The following is a 20696-nucleotide window of genomic DNA, read 5'->3' on the forward strand; positions in this document are numbered from 1 at the left end:
ACTAAATTTTTGTTGTTTTAAGCCACCAAGTTTGTGGTAAGAGTGGCCAGGGTACGCCGATAGATCAGAGCTATCTCTGGACTTTGACAGTAGAGTCTAACACTGATCTCTTCACACCCTAGAAAAACATGCTGATTACTACAGGTTAAGTCAAACTCTGTGAGCTGATTCACTTTAAAGCTTCAGCTCTGATGATCACATTTTTTCCCTCCGGCCACCCTCCTCTCTAGCTCTGCCGGATATTCTTGGACACACACTTGTTCTTTCAGGCTTGAGGGCTGTTTGCTGTTCCCTTCATACCTAGTACTCTCTTTCTGCCTTAAACTGGTCTTCATCATTGCAGTTCAAATGTCGTCTCTGCTTGGAAATGTACCTGGTTTCCTCACAAGTGACTTCTTCAACTGTTGCCACAAACGCTCTGTATAAGCAGATGTTTACTTATGTGTCTTATGTGGCTTACTTATTGGACTTTGACTACCTGGAGGGAACCAGCCTTGTCTCCTTAATCTTCCTGCACTAACTGAGCAGCTAGCTCTTGATCTGGTGTGTGGTAGATACTTGGCAAACAGTGATGTATTAAGTTGAAGTAACAAGAAAATATTTTGTTTTATAACTATGGATTATTTATAATGAGCCTTAGTTATAGAATTATTTTCTTTGTCAGAGTGAATGCATATGTGGCCTTCTCAAAAATAATTTCAGGGATGTCTGCAAGACGAACTGGGAAGCTATGAATTTAATCATCCAGAGTAGATACACATAAGATTCCCAGCAGTTCACACACTGCGGTTTGTGGAATTCTTCATCTTCAATTATGTGTGCGGATTTTGCAAATTGTGGAAAACAGATTTAGTTGCTTGGGGACAAGCCAGTACTTTTAAGAAACTCTGTCATAAGCAACACTATACCATTTGACTGATTTTGACCTTGGACATCATTCAGGGAGGCTATGTCTAGAATGTCTCTTGCTCTTGAAGCTTGCTGCCAAGGTTCTGTTTCAAGCTTTTGTCACTTCCTTAGTAAATTATTGTAGTAGCCTCTTGGCAGCCCCTTCTGGACTCATTCTGACTTTCAGTTTATAATTTTTTAAAATGTGGTTGGTTTTATTTATTTTCTTTGTGTTCTTTATATTTACTATGTTATTTGAGTTTACACAGTCGTACCTTAAAGTGAAGTTAAAATTTGGCATGGATATTTTAAGCTTGGGTTACCTTGGGTTACTTTGGACATTTTTAGAATATGCCTAGTATGTGGGAAGCCAACAATAAAAGTATTAAATTGAATGTGTGTATCTCCCAACCATTTCCTGTTACCTTAAGTAACAGGGGAAAGGTTATTTGGACCTTATCCACAGTTCTTCCACATCTTGCTCCTTTGTACTATTTGTTCTCAAGCTTGTTTTCAAAGGTCATATAAAAAAAAGTTGATCAGGATAACATAAGAATTGTTGGCATGTTTACATTGTAAACTTCATGACCTCTTCTTTCAGCCTTCTAATAGGAGGAAAAACTCAAAAAAGTAGAGTTAATGATCCTCTTAATTCTGAAGTTTTTTAAAAACTACTTTATCGAGTATTTGTATGATTGACATACAAAAAGCTGTACATATTTAATGTATAAAATGTGAAGAGGAATTTTTAAAAGTCATGTCAACCCAGTCACAGCCATTGGTTTCCAGGCTATTTGGATGAGAGAGAAGAGATTGTAAAGTGAAAGGAGATTGTGTTCAAAATAATTCTGAGTCCTAATGTGGACAGAACTTTCAAGATCTAGGCCTTTGGAGATTTGCCACATTAAAACAGACTTTCTATTAATATTGCTGTTTTCCTTGAGAAAATAATCAGGCAGTTTCTACTTTTAAATGTTTGTAGGCTAAGGAATTTCTCTTACAAAATATGGTCTTTGTTCTTCAAAGTATTATTCTGACATTTTTTGTATAAAATGTAATTATCAATAAACCACCGTCCTTTTGTGACGAGGTGGGGAATAAACAAAGAGCCACAAATAAGGCCACATGAGGTTTTCCTTTCCTCATCATTACTTGGCGCTATACCAATTTCCCTAGTTGCCCATCAGAAGTTCAATAAGTAACATGGGGCAGCTTCATAAATTCCCTTACCCAGTTTCCCAGAGGGTGATGAAGTATCCTGAAAATTTGGTGCTGCTTTACTTATTATAGAAACACGTATGTTTGTAAGGGAAAATGCCACGGGAAATAGAATGGTGAAGGGCTAACTCTGCCTGAATTCCAGCTGTGTGTATCACACACATACGTCTCTTTTGCTGTGTTTGGAAATAGGTCTGTAGAAAAATCAACCTGTCCTGCTTCTGTGTGGTTCTGTTTCTCAGTGGCATTGAGGTGAGAGATGACAGGACCTTAGAATAGAGTCCACGCATCCAGCAGGATAGATCTTTGGCTTGACAGGTTTTTGTGTGTGTGTTTGGGTTTTGTTTCATTTTGTTTTTATTGTGGCAGTGTATACATAACATCAAACTTGCCATTTGTAAGTACACAGTTCAGTGGCATTAAGTACATTCACATTGTTGTGCAACCGTGACCGCCCCCCATCTCCAGAATTCTTTCATCATCCCAGACTGAAACTGAAACTCCCGACTCCGCACGCAGTAAAGACTGCCTCCCTGCCTCCCGCCTGTGTGTTTCTTTTTAAAGCACGAGCATCGCGGCCTTCCACTATTAGAAGAGAGCTCTGTAACCACCACAGTGCAGGCACTAAGCACTCTCTCCAAGTGCTTTATGCTTTCCACCAAGACATTACTATATTGACGCTTAACACTGGATGATAGATAAGGTCTGGTTTATTTGATATTTATACGTCTGGGCAAAACCGAAAAACCTGAAGTTTTAAAATTGAGATTTAAGATCTCAGAAGTGCTTAGATCCCTCACGGATATATTAGTACAGAGAGATTTGAAAATTACTTCTAGAGGCAGGCTTTACCTTGCTCAGTAAACCTCCACAGTGGCCGTGACCTTTTAGGTATTTAGCTACACATGTTTGAATTTAAACATATCTAGAACTGTGGGTCCCCATATGCAGTGAGGCTCTACTGAAGACAGATTGGCGTGGCTGATGCTGTGAAGGCAGAGTCTACTGAGAATGGCCTCCTTTTGCCAATAAAGTCAGTCCAAACTTTTTCACACTGTGTATAGTAGGCAGTCCTCTGTTGATAGTATTAGAAGTAATGAGCTTTCGTTCGTAAGCAGCTCGTTTTTATCTCAAGAGCACCGGAAATCATGTTGTTGATCATGTTTCTTGCTCTACGTTTGAAGCTGGAATGCTCAGAGACAAGTCTGTGATTGACACCAGAACCTCCCGGCACGCATTGGATGCTGCCTCCTTCCTTGCTTTATTTTATATTCTCGTTGTCCCACTGCCTGCCTCGCTTTTTATTTATCTTAAATAGCTTCACAAGCGACTCACAGATTGATCTCCATACACTCACTCCTACTACCACTCCTCTGTTGTGTCTTCCGCTCCCATCTTCCCAAGGACCTCATTCCTGTCTCTGTTGGGTCCTGCTGAACAGAAAAAACAAGTCCTCTGTTGTAACTCTCTACCCAGCCCCCACTCTTATTTTTGTCACATAACAGCTCAATCATCAGATACAGTCCTTTCTAGACACCTTGTCCTTCGCTCTGTAAAACGGCTGATCCCTCCTATGTGGCCTACTGTCCCCATTCAGACTTCTGTTATACCTAGGAAAATTTAGTGAACTCAAGTGTTCACAAAACAGTCCACCTCTGCTAGACCCTGGGCGGGGACCAGATCTTACTGTTCTTTGACGTCAGGGTGCCTGCACTTGGTAAGGGGAGGGGAGGAATGAATGAGGCGATGTCAGATACTGTGGATGAGTCAGTAATTCTTTAAGAATTGAAAAATGGCCATTGGACTTCGCAGTGTTCAGGTGATTGGTGACCTTTGTTAGAGCCCTCCAGGGAAAAGGTGGGGATAGACTGTATTAGAGAGGGAAGGTGGTTGGGAAGAAGGATTGGAGGAGGGAAGAGATAGAAGAATTAGGAGAAAGGGGGTGGGGTAGAGGCAGACTAGGAGGGGCAGAGAGGGAGTCAAGTCGTACCACTAGCCACGGAGGACCAGGGTCTGTCCTGCCATCCGATGGTGTGTCTCTGGGGTGAGCTAGGCGTTCGGTAGTATGGATGAGAAGGTAGTAGGTCTTCAGCTTACGTTCACTAAGTTCAGGTCTTATTTTGGAAAAAGTCTCTTTGCTTCATAGAAGCTCTTAACTGCCTTACCTCTTGTTTGGTGTTTACTGTATATCTGCTTTTTGTTAATATTCTTTTTAGGTGAACATATGTCTTATGATTTGTAGCTCTTAAATAGCAAACGCACTGTCCTGTGAATAGTGCCGTTTAACAAATGCCTGAGGTTTTTTGCTTCCGTGCTTTTTGGTTTTCGTGACATCTAAATTATAAAGTACTGATGCATCTTAAATAATACTGAACTGATACGGACAAAACGATTTTGTTTGACTCTTCAAATTCTTAGTATTTTTCACATGAAACAAATTTGAAAATGTAGGTGTGAAAAATCCACCCCCAACTCCAGACTCAAGTTGTCGTCTTTGATACAGGATTTGCTCCGGCAGCTCCCACTGAACGACGCTCTTCCGNCCACCGGAGCACCAGCTTCTTTTTGCAAAGATTTACCTGAGGCACCACCTCTCCCACGTCGTCTTTCCTGATACCCATCTCCTTAGCCCAGAAAATTGACCGGTCCCCTTATTTCACCGTGCCCTACATGGGCTTCTGTTATTTTACTGCTCTCATCTGTATGTAGTTCTCAACCAGCCTGGTCTCTCTTTAAAAAAGAGAAAAGTTATTTATTTTTTTTTTGCTCTATATTTTAGAGTTGCAAATGGTATCCTGATTATTTTTGTCTTAGCCTTTTGTTAAAAGCATTTTTCTGTTGTATTGTTTTTGTAAGTGCAATTTTAACTAATTTCATCTAATGAGCAGCTGTCCTTTGTTATTGGCTATTCAGGTTGTCTTTAATTTTTTTTCAATAAAAGATTGTTCCTGCCTGCTAAAATTGGCAATGAATAATAAGTCTCTTTAAATTTATTAAAATATGTCTTTCTTTGTTATAAGGTATATGACTGAACAAAGGTATATTTTTAAAAATTCCAGTAAAATTATATTTACAGAAAGTAAAAATAACTTCACTGGCATTGAAAGACTTTCTCCAAGTAACACCATTCGGAGGGTCCAGAGTTCAGAGCTCAAGATGTGTTGTCCAACCTGCAGTTGTATTTGCCCAGCAGCTGTTAGTGTGGTGTTCCTTGACGTTCAGTGAGTCATCTTATGATTTTCCTTCCGACTTTATGGTGATGTGAGAACGATATGCATTCAGTAAAAACTGCACTTCGAATTTTGCATTTGGATCTTTTCCAGAGCTAGCGCTAGGCAAGGGCAGCGAGCTGTGGCTCCCAGTCAGCCACGCAGTCACGAGGGCAAACAACCCATCGGCTGGCAAGCGTTCTCTACCCAGATGACCATTTTGTTTTTCAGAACAGCATTCAATAAATTACACGAGATATTCAACACTCTATTATAAAATAAGCTTTGTGTCAGATGATTTTGCCCAACCGTCAGCTAATGTAAGTGACTGAGCACGTTTAAGGTAGGCTAGGCTAAGCTGTGATGTTGGGTAGGTTGGGTGTATTAAATACGTTTTTGACATGGTGAGTTAATTGGGACGTAACCCCATTGTAAGTCAAGGAAGATCTGTAATCAACCTAATGTGACAAAAATAAGGTTCCTTGATGTTGGCTAAGTTATAGAATGCTGCAGAGGGAAAAGAAAGCACTAAAAAAATTTGATTTCCTGAACAGGTGAGCCGTAATATCGGCAGATGATCAATAAATTCATTTAAAGAAGTTTGCTTGAATGTGCGTAAGAGTGCTTCCCTAGAGCCAAGGACAGTTGAGTGTATAGGCCTCTGCTTAAGAAGGGGAGTTAGACGTTACCTTGAATTTATATTTTAATAGAAATGTAGGTACAATTAGGAGTTTTTGGGAGATTGCTGCATTGAGCTGAAATATATAGAGCATTAAACGAGTCAGAAGACCTGGGTTCAAGTCCTGGTTCACCGAACTCACAAACCATGACCATCATCGCACTTGTTGACCTCACAGTCCCTCCTTGCTGTCACCAGGGCACCCTGGAGTGCTAAAAGGAGATGAAAAATGTGATCAGGCCTGAAAACTATAATGTGTTGTATAAAAATAAGTTGTCTTAGTATTCCCAAACAGGCAGATGGCTCTACCCGGAACACATAGCCAATTAGGAACGCGGTATTTCTATCCTAAAAATGCCTGCCTGATAATTGGATTTTATATGGACACTTTGAGCTTTAGCTCCTGAGGATTTAAATAATGTCATATCAGAAGAAGTATTTTTCGAAGTATTTTAAAATTACCTTTGTTTTTTTGTCTACAGTATTAGATGTAATTTAAACTTCCCACAAGTACAGCCACTATAGCTTTTTCTTTATATGTGAATTTTTAAAAAATGAATGCTTTGTTGGTAAGTTATGCTTAAGATGCTTGGAGAGGTAATGTAAAAATAGAAATTTGGGGGGGAACTACTGAATATGATTTCTTAAAGAATTGAGTAATCTTTGTGTAAAATCTGTGTAACTGTAAGTTTATATGAGCCTGTATCTGTTTCATAAATCCGCTTTAGCCTTATTGGGTGCAGGTTTTCTGGAGTCCCCGAGGAGGTGGTTAGCGGATGGATTGTTGAAGGACAAAGTAGGCTGCTTAGGTTTCAAGGCCCAGTGCGTTAAGGGAGAGATCCATTGTTACTGCAGCCTCGCACCCAAGTTCAGTTCATTGACTATGAACCCGTTGTGCCACAGAGTCCGAGTCCGAGCGGTCCCTGAGTCGACTGGAAGCCGCGACGGCGTGCTCCTTGGACGAGGAAGGAGAGCACTTGAGCAGTAGAAAACACAGAATGTCAGAAGGAAAAGACTGTGGTGGTGGAGATGCTCTCTCCAATGGCATCAAAAAACACAGGTAGGATGGCCTTTAACAGTTACCATTGCTGACTTTTTCTTATAAAATACTTCTGGTCTGTGAAGAAAAGCATGCCTTCTCTTTGTTTTTCCCCCACTCTGTGTTTATATTGCTCTTACCACCTCAGAGAAAGGATTTAGCTTGAGTACTGTGTGCATTGGAGAGAAGAGCATCATCTGTACTTGTAGGAACAAAGCATACAACTTGGGGTTAGCAACCATGGTTTCGGGAAACATAAATCCTTTAGTTGACAGTTTAGCTCTTCTGAGCTGCCTATTGCAATTGATGCCAGGCTCCTCTTTTCATCATACATCTTTTATGACTCTGCCTCCCTGTGCTATTTTAGTTTCTGGTCATTCGATCTTCTTGTTGGTTTTATGAAGAGTGGATGGTAATATTGCCTGCCTGTTGATACAATTTAGTTACATTTAAACAAAGACTTTTATTAAGCTCCAGGGTTTTTTGAACAGATCCATTTTATACTGTCTAATGACATTAGTATCTTTTTATTCCCTTGATGATTTCATCCTAGAGATTGTCCCAAATTCCTGAGATGCAGCAGACACCAGAGCTCCCTGGTTTCCGCACAAGTGTGCACACACAGTGGCACGAGTGCCCGCTGCTATTCGTAAAATATTTGATCAAATTACAGGTTAAGGATAGATCCTGGTGTCATTTTAAAAAGCACTTGGGGGTAAGAACTTATTAACAGTTAATTTCTACAAGATCGTTTTTGTTTAATACTTGTAGGTTGTGTAACTCTCACTCCATTTCTGTGCCATGGTTCTGGTCCTACTTGGTCTCAATTATTGTTCTTTCAGGAAAAAATGTACATATCACTTCTGATTTATGTGTATTTGCCCCTTGCTAACAAAATGGTCTTAGTGTATGCTTATTTTGAAAACATCAGCGAGTTACAGGTAACGAACTAATTAAAACCAGAGTTTTCTTTTGTTTGGTGAGAGGGTGTCCTCTAAACGCACTTACCGACGGAGTGTACTGTTGCAGATTACGTGGTGAGCAGTGAGTGTCCTTCCCGATTGCCTTCCGCAGTTTCTGTCTGCTCCTTTGGGAATCCAGGGCTAGTAAGTTCTGTGTGGGACATGAAATCCCTAACAGGAAACCTGGCAGGCCTCCCAGTCATACGTCCTGATGGTCTGGTGAGAACACAGGTGAAATCTTTTGATGTGAGAAACCTACAAATCGCTGAAATAATTGTTAAAATAGCAGAAAGAGCCACTGTGCTTAGATGCTTTCCTAGCCTAGGGTGGGAGAGGCATTTCTCTACTGCTTTTCAGGGCCCAGGAGCCCTGGTGTGTGTGCTTTCATCATAACAGTAGTTACTGTGCACTTGACAGAAATTTATTCTGCTATATTTGTATATTCTGTGTTGCATCTTAATTAGTCAAACCCAGAATGGTAAGATGAGAAAGTTAAGGTGAAATTGTTCAAAAATGAAATCAGGGCTGGGGCGCCTGGGTGGCACAGCGGTTAAGCGTCTGCCTTCGGCTCAGGGCGTGATCCCGGCGTTCCGGGATCGAGTCCCACATCAGGCTCCTCCGCTATGAGCCTGCTTCTTCCTCTCCCACTCCCCCTGCTTGTGTTCCCTCTCACGCTGGCTGTCTCTATCCTGTCGAATAAATAAATAAAATCTTTAAAAAAAAAAAAAAATGAAATCAGGGCAGGTCACTAAGAAAAACTACAAAGGAATGCAGCTCTAGGTAGTGACCTCGCCAGAAAAGTTAAACTGACAAATGAGCTGCAACTTATTAAGCTTGTAAATGTGATAAAATGTTCTTTAGTTATTTAAAAGAAAAGAGGACAGTTTAGGAAATTGTCAGCAATCAGGTATGTGGGGAAAACATAACAGTTTCCTGTTTGTAAAAACTAATTGTTAATGGGCTTTTTTTTAAGCCCATATTTTGCCTAAAGTTCTTTCTAATCAAATAAACCGAGCATATGCCATAAATAATTTATAAAAGTTTCATTTCAGAATAGGAGAGTAAGTGGAGTATTCAATGTTATCAAATCCCTGTTGCCTGTGCCCTCAATTGCATGATAGGTAATCTGCATTCATAATGGGCAGTTATTGTGATAATATGAAGAATAATTTAAATCAGTAGTAATTTTGATGATGTTTTTAGAAAAGCAGATATAGGGGCGTGAGGTGGCTCAGTCGGTTAAGCATCTGATTCTTGATTTGGACTCAGGTCATGATCTCAGGGTGGTGAAATCGAGCCCCGAGTTGAGCTCCGTGTTCAGTGCAGATTCTGCTTGTCCCTCTCTCTCTGCCGCTCCCATGCTTGTGCTCACTTGTCTCTCATTTGTGAGGTGGGGGGAGGGGAGAGGGTGAGAGGGAGCCGGGAGGGAGACAGCGAGTACAGCAGGGAGGGTTGAGTTGCTTTGTGGAAAATTAGCCTACACCATGCTATAGTCAGGTTTATATTTACAGGACTTCTTGTCATCTTGGCTGTGTTCCATAGGATCGGTTCTCTCCTCTTGGACTAATTTATGAAATGTATACAGAGCTCTAATCTTTTAACTCGTTAGCAGTTTGACCCAAGTTGTTATATTTGATAAAAATGTGGATATTTATTTCATCCTGTCTCTGGATGTGGCATAAAAGATACTAATGTAGAATAGAGTATGAAACATTGGATCCGTGTTATGATTCCGTAAATGTTATTTACTGTATTAATAGCATTAATAAATAAAAGGAGAAAAACATACCATCATCCTAATAGATAAAAAGCAGGGGCGCCTGGGTGGCTCAGTTGGTTGAGGGTTGGACTCCTGATTTCGGCTCAGGTCATGATCTCATAGGTTGTGAGATTGAGCCCCGTGTTGGGCTCTGTGCTCACCATGGAGTCTGCTTCAGATGATCTCTCCCTGTCTTTCTGTCCTTCCCTTTGCTCGTTTTCTCTCTCTCTTAAAAAGAAATAAATTCTAAAAATCTTAAAAAAAAAAAAAAGGTCATTCATGATTAATAAATATCTTAGCAAACCACAAATAGAAGAGGACCTCTCTGATCTAGTTAAAAGTTACAAGAAACAAATTACTTAGTGAGATATTAAGCACCGTAATTATAGCATCAGGAATAAGACAAGGATGTCTGCTGTCGTCTTTGTTATTCAGCATTATTTGGAGGCCATAGTCAGAGATCTAATATACCCAGGAGATTTGGAAATAAACAGAACCATAAGAATCTACGGACAGATTGTTAGAGGTGGTAAGGAAGTTGGGTTGCTCTTATACAAAGTCAGCTTCTTCCGTTTCTGTGTACCATCAACAGACACACTGCAGCTAAAACTGGGAGGGTGGGTATTGAGAGTATCTATTAAAAAGTCTCATACCTAGGAATAGATTGTAGCAAAAAATGTAATATTAAATCTTACTGAAAGACCTAAAACTTACTGAGAAGGCAGATACATTGTCATAAAGATGTTTTTGCGAGATTGATCTGCAGATTCATTGTAATTTTAATTAAAATCTCAATGCGCTTTTCCTTGGAAGTTGAATCATGGATTCTGAAATACATATTTAAGCACATAGGGTTTCGAAGAGCCAAGAGACTGCTCAAGAACCAGGTTGGGGGAAAGGAAGGCATTTGTTCTACCGCATGTCAAGACTGATGGTCAATCTTTAGTGCACAATTGTCCCGGAGGCAGACTGACCTGTAGAATGGAAGTAAAAAGGTCCCAAGACCCACCCATCTGGAAACCTAGTGTCCGTAGTAGAGCTGGAACAGCAGGTCAGCGAGGGGAAGAATGGGTTGTTAGGTGCATGGTACTGAGATAGTCATTTACTGGGCACCCTCCAAAAAACCCAAAAAGGAAACAGATCCTTATTTCATATACACAAATATTAAGAAATTCTAGATGAACCAAACACTTAAATGTGAAAGAGCAAAACTTAAAAACTTTTGGAAAGAAATATAAAGTATCTGCTGTTTTGAAATAGGGAAGAATTTCTTACAACAGGAATATGATAGGGACTAAGTTTATATCTGATTCTAGTTAATGTACTTGTATTTCTATTGATATATTTACTTGAATAAGCCTTCTCTCTATTCTTTAGTAAATGTGGCTACGAATCACAAAGGTTTATTTTGCTGAAATGGCAGATTAGGACTCCAGATGATCGCTTCATTTACCATTTCTTTATCCTTCGTGACTGCTTTAGAATTGAATGATTAGGTCGCCAGATAACAGCTGTCTTCTGTGTAGAAGTCATAACAAAGAATATGCTGTCAAGTTGAAGTCAAACCTTTAAAGAGATTGAGAATGCAAGCTAAGACAACGAAATGTTGTTAGTGATAAAAAAATTATTCAACTTTAGGGGCGCCTGGGTGGCACAACGGTTAAGCGTCTGCCTTCGGCTCAGGGCGTGATCCCGGCGTTACGGGATCGAGCCCCACATCAGGCTCCTCCACTATGAGCCTGCTTCTTCCTCTCCCACTCCCCCTGCTGTGTTCCCTCTCTCTCTGGCTGTCTCTATCTGTGTTAAATAAATAAATAAAATCTTTAAAAAAAAAAATATTCAACTTTGAATACATCTAATCACTAGAATAAAACCATCTTGGTTTTGAAATCTCCCTGCAGATACTGGACAGATTATCTGCTTTCAGACTTGATTAGTTCAGGGCACAGAGTTAGTAACAAGTCACCTCCCACCCCAGATGTCCTCTGGTGCCCTGCACAGAAAAAAAAATACTCTTGTCTGTCAGGAAATGTTTGGGGTAACTCCCTATTGTCATGTAGTGATCAGGGTCACATTAGCAGGAGTCCAGATACACCTCTGATTTTCAAAAGACCCAAGAATTGTGGAAGAATGAGCAAGAGCCTACCCAGAACTACCCAGATCTGTGATCGGGCCTGTGGGCCGATGGGACCAGCAGCTCCAATGACATGGTGAATCTACACTCTCAGCCTTCTCTTTGTCCTAGAGTACTAATTTACTCTGGAAAGTAGAGGGCTGTAGTTTTTTTTCTAAATAGAAAATTTAAAAGATAGTATCGCTAAAGCGCACAGCTACTGTGGGGCCTCCCTTTTCAGCAATCTGGACACAAGCCTGTCTCAGCAGCCTGGGAGAGCAGAGCACTAGAGACGGAGAAGAGTGAGAAGCTCCAGGAGAAGCGGTAGAGAAGGAGGATGCTTGACCCTCTAAGAGACGCAGAATTTGGGCCAGGGTACCTCTGAGTGCGTGGGAGGCGGACCTGGCAGTCCTGGAGCTGCAGCTGGCTATCAGGGTTGGGCGGCAGCGGAGAGCGGACCCGTGGGACAGATCGGCAGGTTGGATGCCCACAGGCCACTCTGACTACATGTGACACCCACCTTTCCAACAAAACAGATTCCGGGATTCCTGGACCAGTAAGAACTTGGCAGGTGGGAGCTAGGCACCCAACAAAAAGTGTTCAAATGCAAAAAGCTTATCTAGAACTAACAAACTGTTAGGCCAGGGAGTCACTTGGGATATATTAGAAAGGAAAAGGCAAAGACCAGTAGGGGTCTACATTTGTGATAATTACCTTCCCGAAATTGCCAGAAATTACTCTAGGAAAGCTGAGACCTCTTTTCACAGAATTCACCTCTTTCAGCCCTAGTTTAAAAAGCAGATAGAGGAGTTGCTCTTTTAAAAGCAGGTGCTGAGGTCCACAGGACCACCTCCTTATCTTGCCCCCACCCCTAAAACACCTCTTTTGGGCTTGGGGCTCTTTAAAACACTGTCGGAAAAACAATCTTTCCAGTTGTAGCATCTGTAAGCAAATGATAATGAGATACACTTTAACCCGACTCCAAGGGCTCATTCAAATCTATTCTAGATCATTGATTTTTTGTGGGCAGATGAGAGTGGTTTTCTAGGGCAGCCATAATCTGCAAAGCTAGGCTTGAGTGAGCAAAATAACAAATAGCTAATGATTTGTGTTGTTTGCCTTGGATATGAAGAAGAGTAAAGAATACATTTTCCGGCGCAAAATCCCATTTTAGAAACTATTATGGGAGTTTTCAAACCCATATACAAGTAGAATCATATAATGAACCCCTCATACCCATCATTCATCTTTGGCATCTATCATGTGCCCCACTTTGTTTCATCTCCAGACCCCCCCCACCTCCTATAATTTAAGAAATTATCTTTAAAATGATATCAAATCCAAAATATAGTTTCATCTTTAATTTAATGTGAATCTTTAAAACATTGGGACTCTTATTTTCTAAAACCACAGTGCCATTATGATACCTGAAGAAACCAGTGTCTTTAATTATCATCAAACAGTATTCATTTTTTCCTGGTTGTCTCATAAATGCCACTTAGTCGTTAGATCTAAAATGTCACTTAATAATAAAAATCCAGAAGGTCTACAATACTGCATTTGGTTTATATGTCTCTTCAGTCTCTTTTAATCTCTAGATTTCTTCTCTTCTTCCTCATCTTTTTCTTGCCAGTTATTTATGGATGAAACCTGGTCATTTGTCCTGAGAGTAACCCACAATCTGGATATTGCTGGTTGCATTCCCATGGTGTCACTTAATGTATTCTTTTACTCCTGAATTGCCTATCAACAGATGGTTGGGTGTAGAGGCTCAGCCAGATCCAGGTTTGAGTTGTTTGGCACAAAGCACTTCATAGGTGTATCTGCTGTTATGTCCTTTGGGAGCACACGCTGTCTGGTTTTCCTTTTTATAACATGGAGATTGATTTCCTGGGGTGTCAGGCATTGTCAGTCTGACACATCCATGATAAAGTTGTCCAACAGCCTTGAACCTAATGATTTTAGCAGCCACCGTTGATCAGTATCTACATCCTTGTTTTATTCGGGTCTGCAAAATGGTCGTATTACATTTCTGTCATTCCTTCTACTTAGGTAGAACCGTTTAGTAAAGAAAAAACTTCCCATTATCTCTTTTCAGAATATGTTGGTTCCCTAACATCGTCCAGAGGTGATACATGAAAATATGGTTTGGGTTGCATAAACCTCTTATGGTTATTTTTCCCATCTTTGGCCAGAGGGAGCCCCTCTGTGTCCTTCTGACAGGACCCCAGTTAGTTATAATTTTTTTTTTTTTAGGTATAACTTTAATACAGTAATTCGGTTGCCCCTGAAAGCTGCTTTGCTTTCTGATACAAAGAGATGTTTCAGGTTTATCTGGTATGCTTCCTGCCCCAGATCTAGAGTTGGCTTTTTCTCTAAGGAGCCACATTTCATTTTAGCAGGAAATAATATTTAGCTGTAACAATTCCTGTAGTAAGAATGTTCTGTACTACTGGGTTGGCCACAGTTCTCAGTCTTTTTCATTGGAGAGAGGTGAGCCCCTGCCCCTTGCAAGGAAAAGTGCTTCATGAGTTCATACCAATATACTCACAGTTAAAATTTTGGATTCTAGGGTGTTCCTTCTAATTCCTTTGATTTTATTTGCAATTTATGGTTCCTTTTTTTTTTTTTTTTAAGATTTTATTTATTTACTTGACAGAGACAGCGAAAGAGGAAACACAAGCAAGGGGAGTGTGAGAGAGGGAAGCAGGCTTCCTGCTGAGCAGGGAGCCCGATGGGGGGCTTGATCCCAGGACCCTGGGATCCTGACCTGAGCCGAAGGCAGGCACTTAATGGCTGAGCCACCCAGGTGCCCCGCAATTTATGGTTCCTAATGACATTTATATAATTTCCTATTTGCTTTAATATGTTAATTTCACACACATATACTCACATAGAAATACTGTACTAACACGGCTGCTGAAAAGAATTTCAGAGTTCATTTTAGTTCTTTTTAATATATTCCTTCTGGAATGTACAGTCAGCGTTGTGTTTGAAGGTCACTTTTGCGTGGTTAAACTACTAACTTGTTACACAGATAGGTTCATTTGTTTCATATGCTTTTTAGAGATTCCCTTTTGACTTAGGTTTTTTAGAGTTAAGTGAAATATTTACATGATTTCAAAGTCAAAAATAAAAAACAAAATATGTTTAGAAAAACCTAGTTTCCATTCTTATCCCCTCACTGTTGTTTTCCTCGTCCCCCTAAATGTAATCATTATTACAACCTCCTAATTAATTTGTTTTTAATATAAGCAGTGTTAAGATATATTCATATTCATTTTTTAATTATGAAAGATACTGTACAACTTCACTTTTTTTCCCACTCAACATATGCTAATTCCAATTCTTTTGGTCTCACATTCCTTGATATTAATCAGTTGGGTTATTTTTCTACAACACTTAAAAATTACATATGTGCGTGTGCCTACACGTGCATATTTTGAGTTGAGATGATTCTCTTTACATTTTAAATTGGTGATACATGCATGTGCTTTAAAGTTCAGGAATGTAATAGGGCATGTTTCACAAATTTTAGCTCTCATTTTTTAAGTTAGCCCTGCCCCTTCCTTTCTCCAAATGCAATAATTAGGATTGCATTTAATATTGCTTCTTCATACAAGTGATAGAAAATGCATACATACAGTTCTTGAACCTGCTGTGTGTGTATCTATCTATATATATCTATATAGTTATTCAACAAATATGTTTTGTTGAATAATTGCCCCTCTTCTATTTAAGATGCTGAGGTTACAAAAATGAACAAAGTCCTTGTTCCTATAGACTGTCCATTTCTTTTTTTTTTTTTTTTTTTTATTCGACAGAGATAGAGACAGCCAGCAAGAGAGGGAACACAAGCAGGGGGAGTGGGAGAGGAAGAAGCAGGCTCATAGCGGAGGAGCCTGATGTGGGGCTCGATCCCATAACGCCGGGATCACGCCCTGAGCCGAAGGCAGACGCTTAACCACTGTGCCACCCAGGCGCCCCAGACTGTCCATTTCTGAACGGAGGGAGGTTTAGCATCTTTTTGTGTATTTAAGGTCTATTTGTATTTCTTTTTCTGTGAATTGTTCATATGCTTTGCCCATTTTTCTATAGGAAAGCTAAACTCACCAATTTTCAGTGCTCTATAGTATCATTGGAGAAACTAACTTTGAAATGTAACATGGGCTGAAAATATTTTTTTCCGGGTTTGCCAACAGGAAACAATTCTTAGAATTTTTAGTTCTTAACACATAGTGGAAAATACATTTACTAAAACACTTTAATAAATGACACGGTTAATCCTACTTTTGTTTCTGAATTTTACACACATATGTATACATGCTCTTTGAAAAAAATATGTAAGTGACTTAGAACAATGTAGTTATTAAGAGCTACCTGGGTTTGAATCCCATATCTATCACTTTTCTGACCTCAGCAAGTGATAATTTTTTTGAAACTCTAACTTTCTCATCTGTAAATGGATGTAATAATAGGGACTACCTTATTGGCTTATGATAATTGAAGAGAAAATCTATGTAAAGCACTCATAATGATTTTGTCTAATTAAATGTCAGGTACTATTAAAAGTAGAAAACTGATAAACCCTCGGCAAAAACAGGTAAATGGAATTGTTTTGTTTCTTTTAACTTAAAAGGTCTTTGGATGAGTTTTAGAAGTTTAAATTGTCCTTTAGACTGAAATTTGGGGAAGAGGTAGCTGAAATGAAAGTGTCGATCTTGGAATAACATTGTTACCTTTAGTAAATGTGAAATAAGAAAAATCGTCCCCACATTTAACGTCTTCTGTGGTTGATTTCCATTATGTTTTATAATGATATAGTTGAAACATGGCTTTTCTTTCTGTTGCCAGTAGAAAGGCGTGCCTGGTCTCCACAAAGCTGGTTGTAAACTTAGATTGTCAGAAGTGTAAACAAGAGGTGACTGGAGGCTTAAAGCTCTGTTATTCATTCCTTGGTCCCTGGAGATTACTTTCCCCATACAGAGGTCTCATTACTTCTCCTTTTGATCCCTAGGCTTTTTGAATCTCCTAGGTAAATATCCAATTTCTATTTCAAGTTTGCTTTATATACACTTAAAATCCTCAGAATATCAAAGGGAAGAAGTTAAATATTTAATAGAATGGACATTCATGCTTGGCATCTTGCTCTATTTGAACATACACCCTCCGGATGAACACAGGGTTTTGAATGCCTAGGAAATATCTTTCAGGGTAACTTAGTCTTTTAATGCCCTGCCTTTTTCTACTTACCCAGTGCATTTCTTAATTCCAGTAATTCATATACTGGGCATCTTGACTTCCGATGGCATATGGGATTTGGTTTTTACAAATACATTGAAGTATCTCCTTCCCATTGGAGCTGTGCTAATCTAAATTTTGCCTAAAGGAGAAAACTGCCTCTGGGGACAGAGTTTTTCAGTATTGTTTGCTTTGCTTATTAGCTCAGGAACAATATTCTTCTTTCAGAAAACACCATATATAATAATAAGGATTTCCAAGGTAAATAAAATTGAGAAGTGATTGTTTTAAAAACAAAGAGTTCCTTTAACAATTTATTGCTTTGTGCCTTTAAATCTTCAGAAAAATTTGGTTTTTATACAAAATTTTCTGGGATGCCTGGGTGGTTCAATCAGTTAAGTGTCTGCCTTCGGCTCAGGTCATGATCCCAGGATCCTGGGATTGATTCCCACATCGTGCTCCTTGCTCAGCAGGGAGCCTGCTTCTCCCTCTGTCTGCTACTCCCCCTGCTTATGCACTCCCTCTCTCTCTCTCTGACAAATAAATAAAATCTCAAAAAACCCCAACTCTCTCAAAACCTATTGACTGCATAAAATGCAATATATCCTAATCGTGCAGTATAATCTGCTGTTGAGTCATGTTGCTATAACACCATGTTGAGGCAGGATTTGAAACCTTAGGATGTCATTCCACGTTGCCGTTGTAAGTATTCTGAAAGCCAGTTCCTTGTTAATGCAGCAGTGACTCCCGTTCATTACACATCCTGGCTCTTAACGGGGAAGCATTGTGCCGCTGCATCTGACAAATGTGGAAAATGTAAATAACTGTAACCAGGAATGCATCCTGTTATGATGGAATAAGATAATCTGATAATGTGGTACAACAGAGTACAGCCAGCTTTTAGGAGGAGGTGGGAGAGAGAGAGCATGACGTTAAACCAATGCCGATGTAAAATAGTGTCCTTGCTGGACCTTAAGAGCCCATTTGAGGCCGTTGACCATTCTCAGCAAAACAGACTTCTGTGGGTGAACCATAGTAGATAGTTAATAACCATAGATTCTCCACAGTATTGTTTTGCTTTTGTACTTTGGCGTTTTTGGTCTCTTAATATCTTAAGTACATTGCCACAGACTCTAGTAGGTGAAAGTGTAACATGATCATAAGGTGATTGAGAACCATCAGCTTAATGGGCTGTCGTTCTGGCTCTGTGACTTAGTACAGCTCTCTGGCTTTAGTAAGCATTTAATCTGTGCACACGTCAGCTGCTTCATCTCTAAAATGGGCAATGCCCTACAAAAGTACAGTCCGGTAGAGGGTGGCTAGAACCTAGGTCTGTCTGTTTCTAAAGCTGCTGTCTTCCAAATGTATTCCAACCCAGGGCTGTTTGCGGTATTGTGCATACTATTAATGTCTGCACTTTTCATTTGGATTATAAATTGATAGATATAATGTACTTTCACAAACTCCATAGCTTCTGATTCTCAAAATATCTTTCAGTTATAGGAAGGGCAGGTATTATATCCTCAATTTTACAAATGAAGAAATTCAATCACAGAAAGGTTAACTTGCCCCAAATCCCTTAGCCAATAAATGATAGGGCCTGCATTCAACCAGGTTTTCTGATTTTAGTGCCTTTGTGCTTTTCTTAAAATTTAGAATCTTCACAGATATTTAGAATAACAAAGATTTATATACCTAGACAAAGGCTTCATATGCTTAAATTTAAGATAATTTGTCCCAGTCTTTAATTCAGTTGTTTCTTTTATGTGATAATTTACTGTGAATTAACAACATAGTTCCAAAGCCTTTATTAAGCATGCATCTGCTGTTGGCTCAATGCTGGGCAGTATTACAAATTAAAGTGGACATGCAACTAGTCTCTGGGCCTTTTTAAGCTTCCACTTGTATTAACATGAGCGTACAAAGGAGCACATGAGTGTATTGAAAGTTCTGCCAATTTTAAACAGATCTGGTATATGTTCTTAAATACTCCTAAAGGGGGAAAATCATTTTATTTTCCTATAATCTCCATTATCCACCAACTTCCTACCAAGGTAGACTAATCCAAAGGATTCAGGAATAATTACAGGTGTGTTTTTATGCAAATTACTTGTTTTTCCTCAGTAATTATGCGTTCTCTTAGTGAAAACCAAGCTTTTGGGCTATTTTCCTTCAGTATATGATTGACATATTCTATCAGAAAGAACAAGAAAATCTCAGAAGGCCAGGTACACTACTTGGATCTGACTGTGTGTTTTAGGACACTGTGTAGTCTTTCTTAGCAGAAGAAACCTTCCTAGGAAAGAGGAAGAACGCTGTCCTTTGTAGTACAGGTATTTCACTGTGCCCAAAGCAGTCAGAAAGGAAACTGAAGGGAAACTAACATACACGTTGGATATCACCATGGAGGTATTACGTGTCACAGAGCAGGAAGGAACTAGAAATTCAACTCTCCCTAGAAATTCTATCCGTCTTGATGGTAAGCAGTCAGAAGCATCTCAGATCATTAAAAAAGGAAGTTAAATCAGGCTGTTGAACTGGCTAAAGCAGATTACAAACAAATTGTTAACGTTCATTCTGAAAGAGTAGGTGTGGTTTAAAGGGAAATAAGCCTAAAAGGTCCAGAGCCAAGGAAAGAGGCAAGAGTGGTATTGGCACTGCTATCATTCAGTCCATCTCTGCTTCTCTTTGTGTCTTCTCTTGTTAACTATTTTTTGCATAGTCCCCAGACTCTTGTTTCAGGGATCCAAAGCCCTTGTCTTCAATGTTTGGGTAACATACAGCCCATTAAACACAGTCTTGCTCTGGAGTTGCATTCAAGGATCAGCGGTGGCCATCGAGCACTCAGATCTGCTCCAGGGTCTCACCAGACCTTGCACTGCCTGTCCAGCTGGAACATATTCAAGTTCCAAAACAGGACATTTCTTCGTATAGAGTCAAGAAAATCTTTTGTTTTTTTTTTTCAAGAAAATTCTGATATAGTCAGAAAAGTCTTCTTTTCCCTCCCCTGCCAATGAAATTGCTAGCAATAAAACAGCCTCAGATCCTTTCTGGAATGTGGGGAGGTATTAGTAGAAGATTCTGCTCACCATCTTGATGCCTTTCTGCTCCTTAGCTGTACACACTGTGAGGCTTAGGTAAGTAAGCCTTCGTGTGAGACAGGGAGGAAGATCACTGGCTCTTTTCTGTGCCATACACACCATGCATTTCATCAGTTTCCGTGTCCTTAAAACCACTTCCTTTAGGTCAAAACGGCCTTACCACGATCTACTCACTTGGCTTCATTTCAGTTACTTCACATCTGTTCTAGCACCCATTGCATGAAATCTAGTTACTCTTAGAGATAAGGGTGAGCTCCCTGTCCCTAGGCGAAGGTCTGTTTTTCTGCCCTACCTTCCTCTCAAATAATGCTGAGCACCGTGAAGTTGGCCTAAAGTGAGGGGTGCAGCTGCCCAAAAGGACATCTTCTTTCTAAACTGAAAGGCTAGTTCATAGGTACAGTAGTCCCCCTTTTCTGCCAGGGGTACCTTCTAAGACCCCCAGTGGATGCCTGAAAGCACAGATAGTACTAAACCCTATATACACTGT

At 39.8% G+C, this 20696-nt stretch overlaps 1 protein-coding gene across 3 annotated transcripts in view; it reads left to right on the top strand.

The window, feature by feature from the left end:
• Positions 1-20696, top strand: part of OSBPL1A (oxysterol binding protein like 1A) — a 222853-nt gene that overhangs the window by 147190 nt on the left and 54967 nt on the right. For all 3 annotated transcript variants that reach the window (XM_040632633.1, XM_040632634.1, XM_040632635.1), the window contains one exon: positions 6898-7054. In XM_040632633.1, coding sequence (XP_040488567.1) covers positions 6898-7054 — 157 coding nt within the window. The remainder of the gene's footprint in view (positions 1-6897; positions 7055-20696) is intronic.

Source organism: Ursus maritimus, unplaced genomic scaffold (assembly GCF_017311325.1).
Source record: "Ursus maritimus isolate PB19 unplaced genomic scaffold, ASM1731132v1 scaffold_18, whole genome shotgun sequence".
NCBI lineage: Eukaryota > Metazoa > Chordata > Mammalia > Carnivora > Ursidae > Ursus > Ursus maritimus.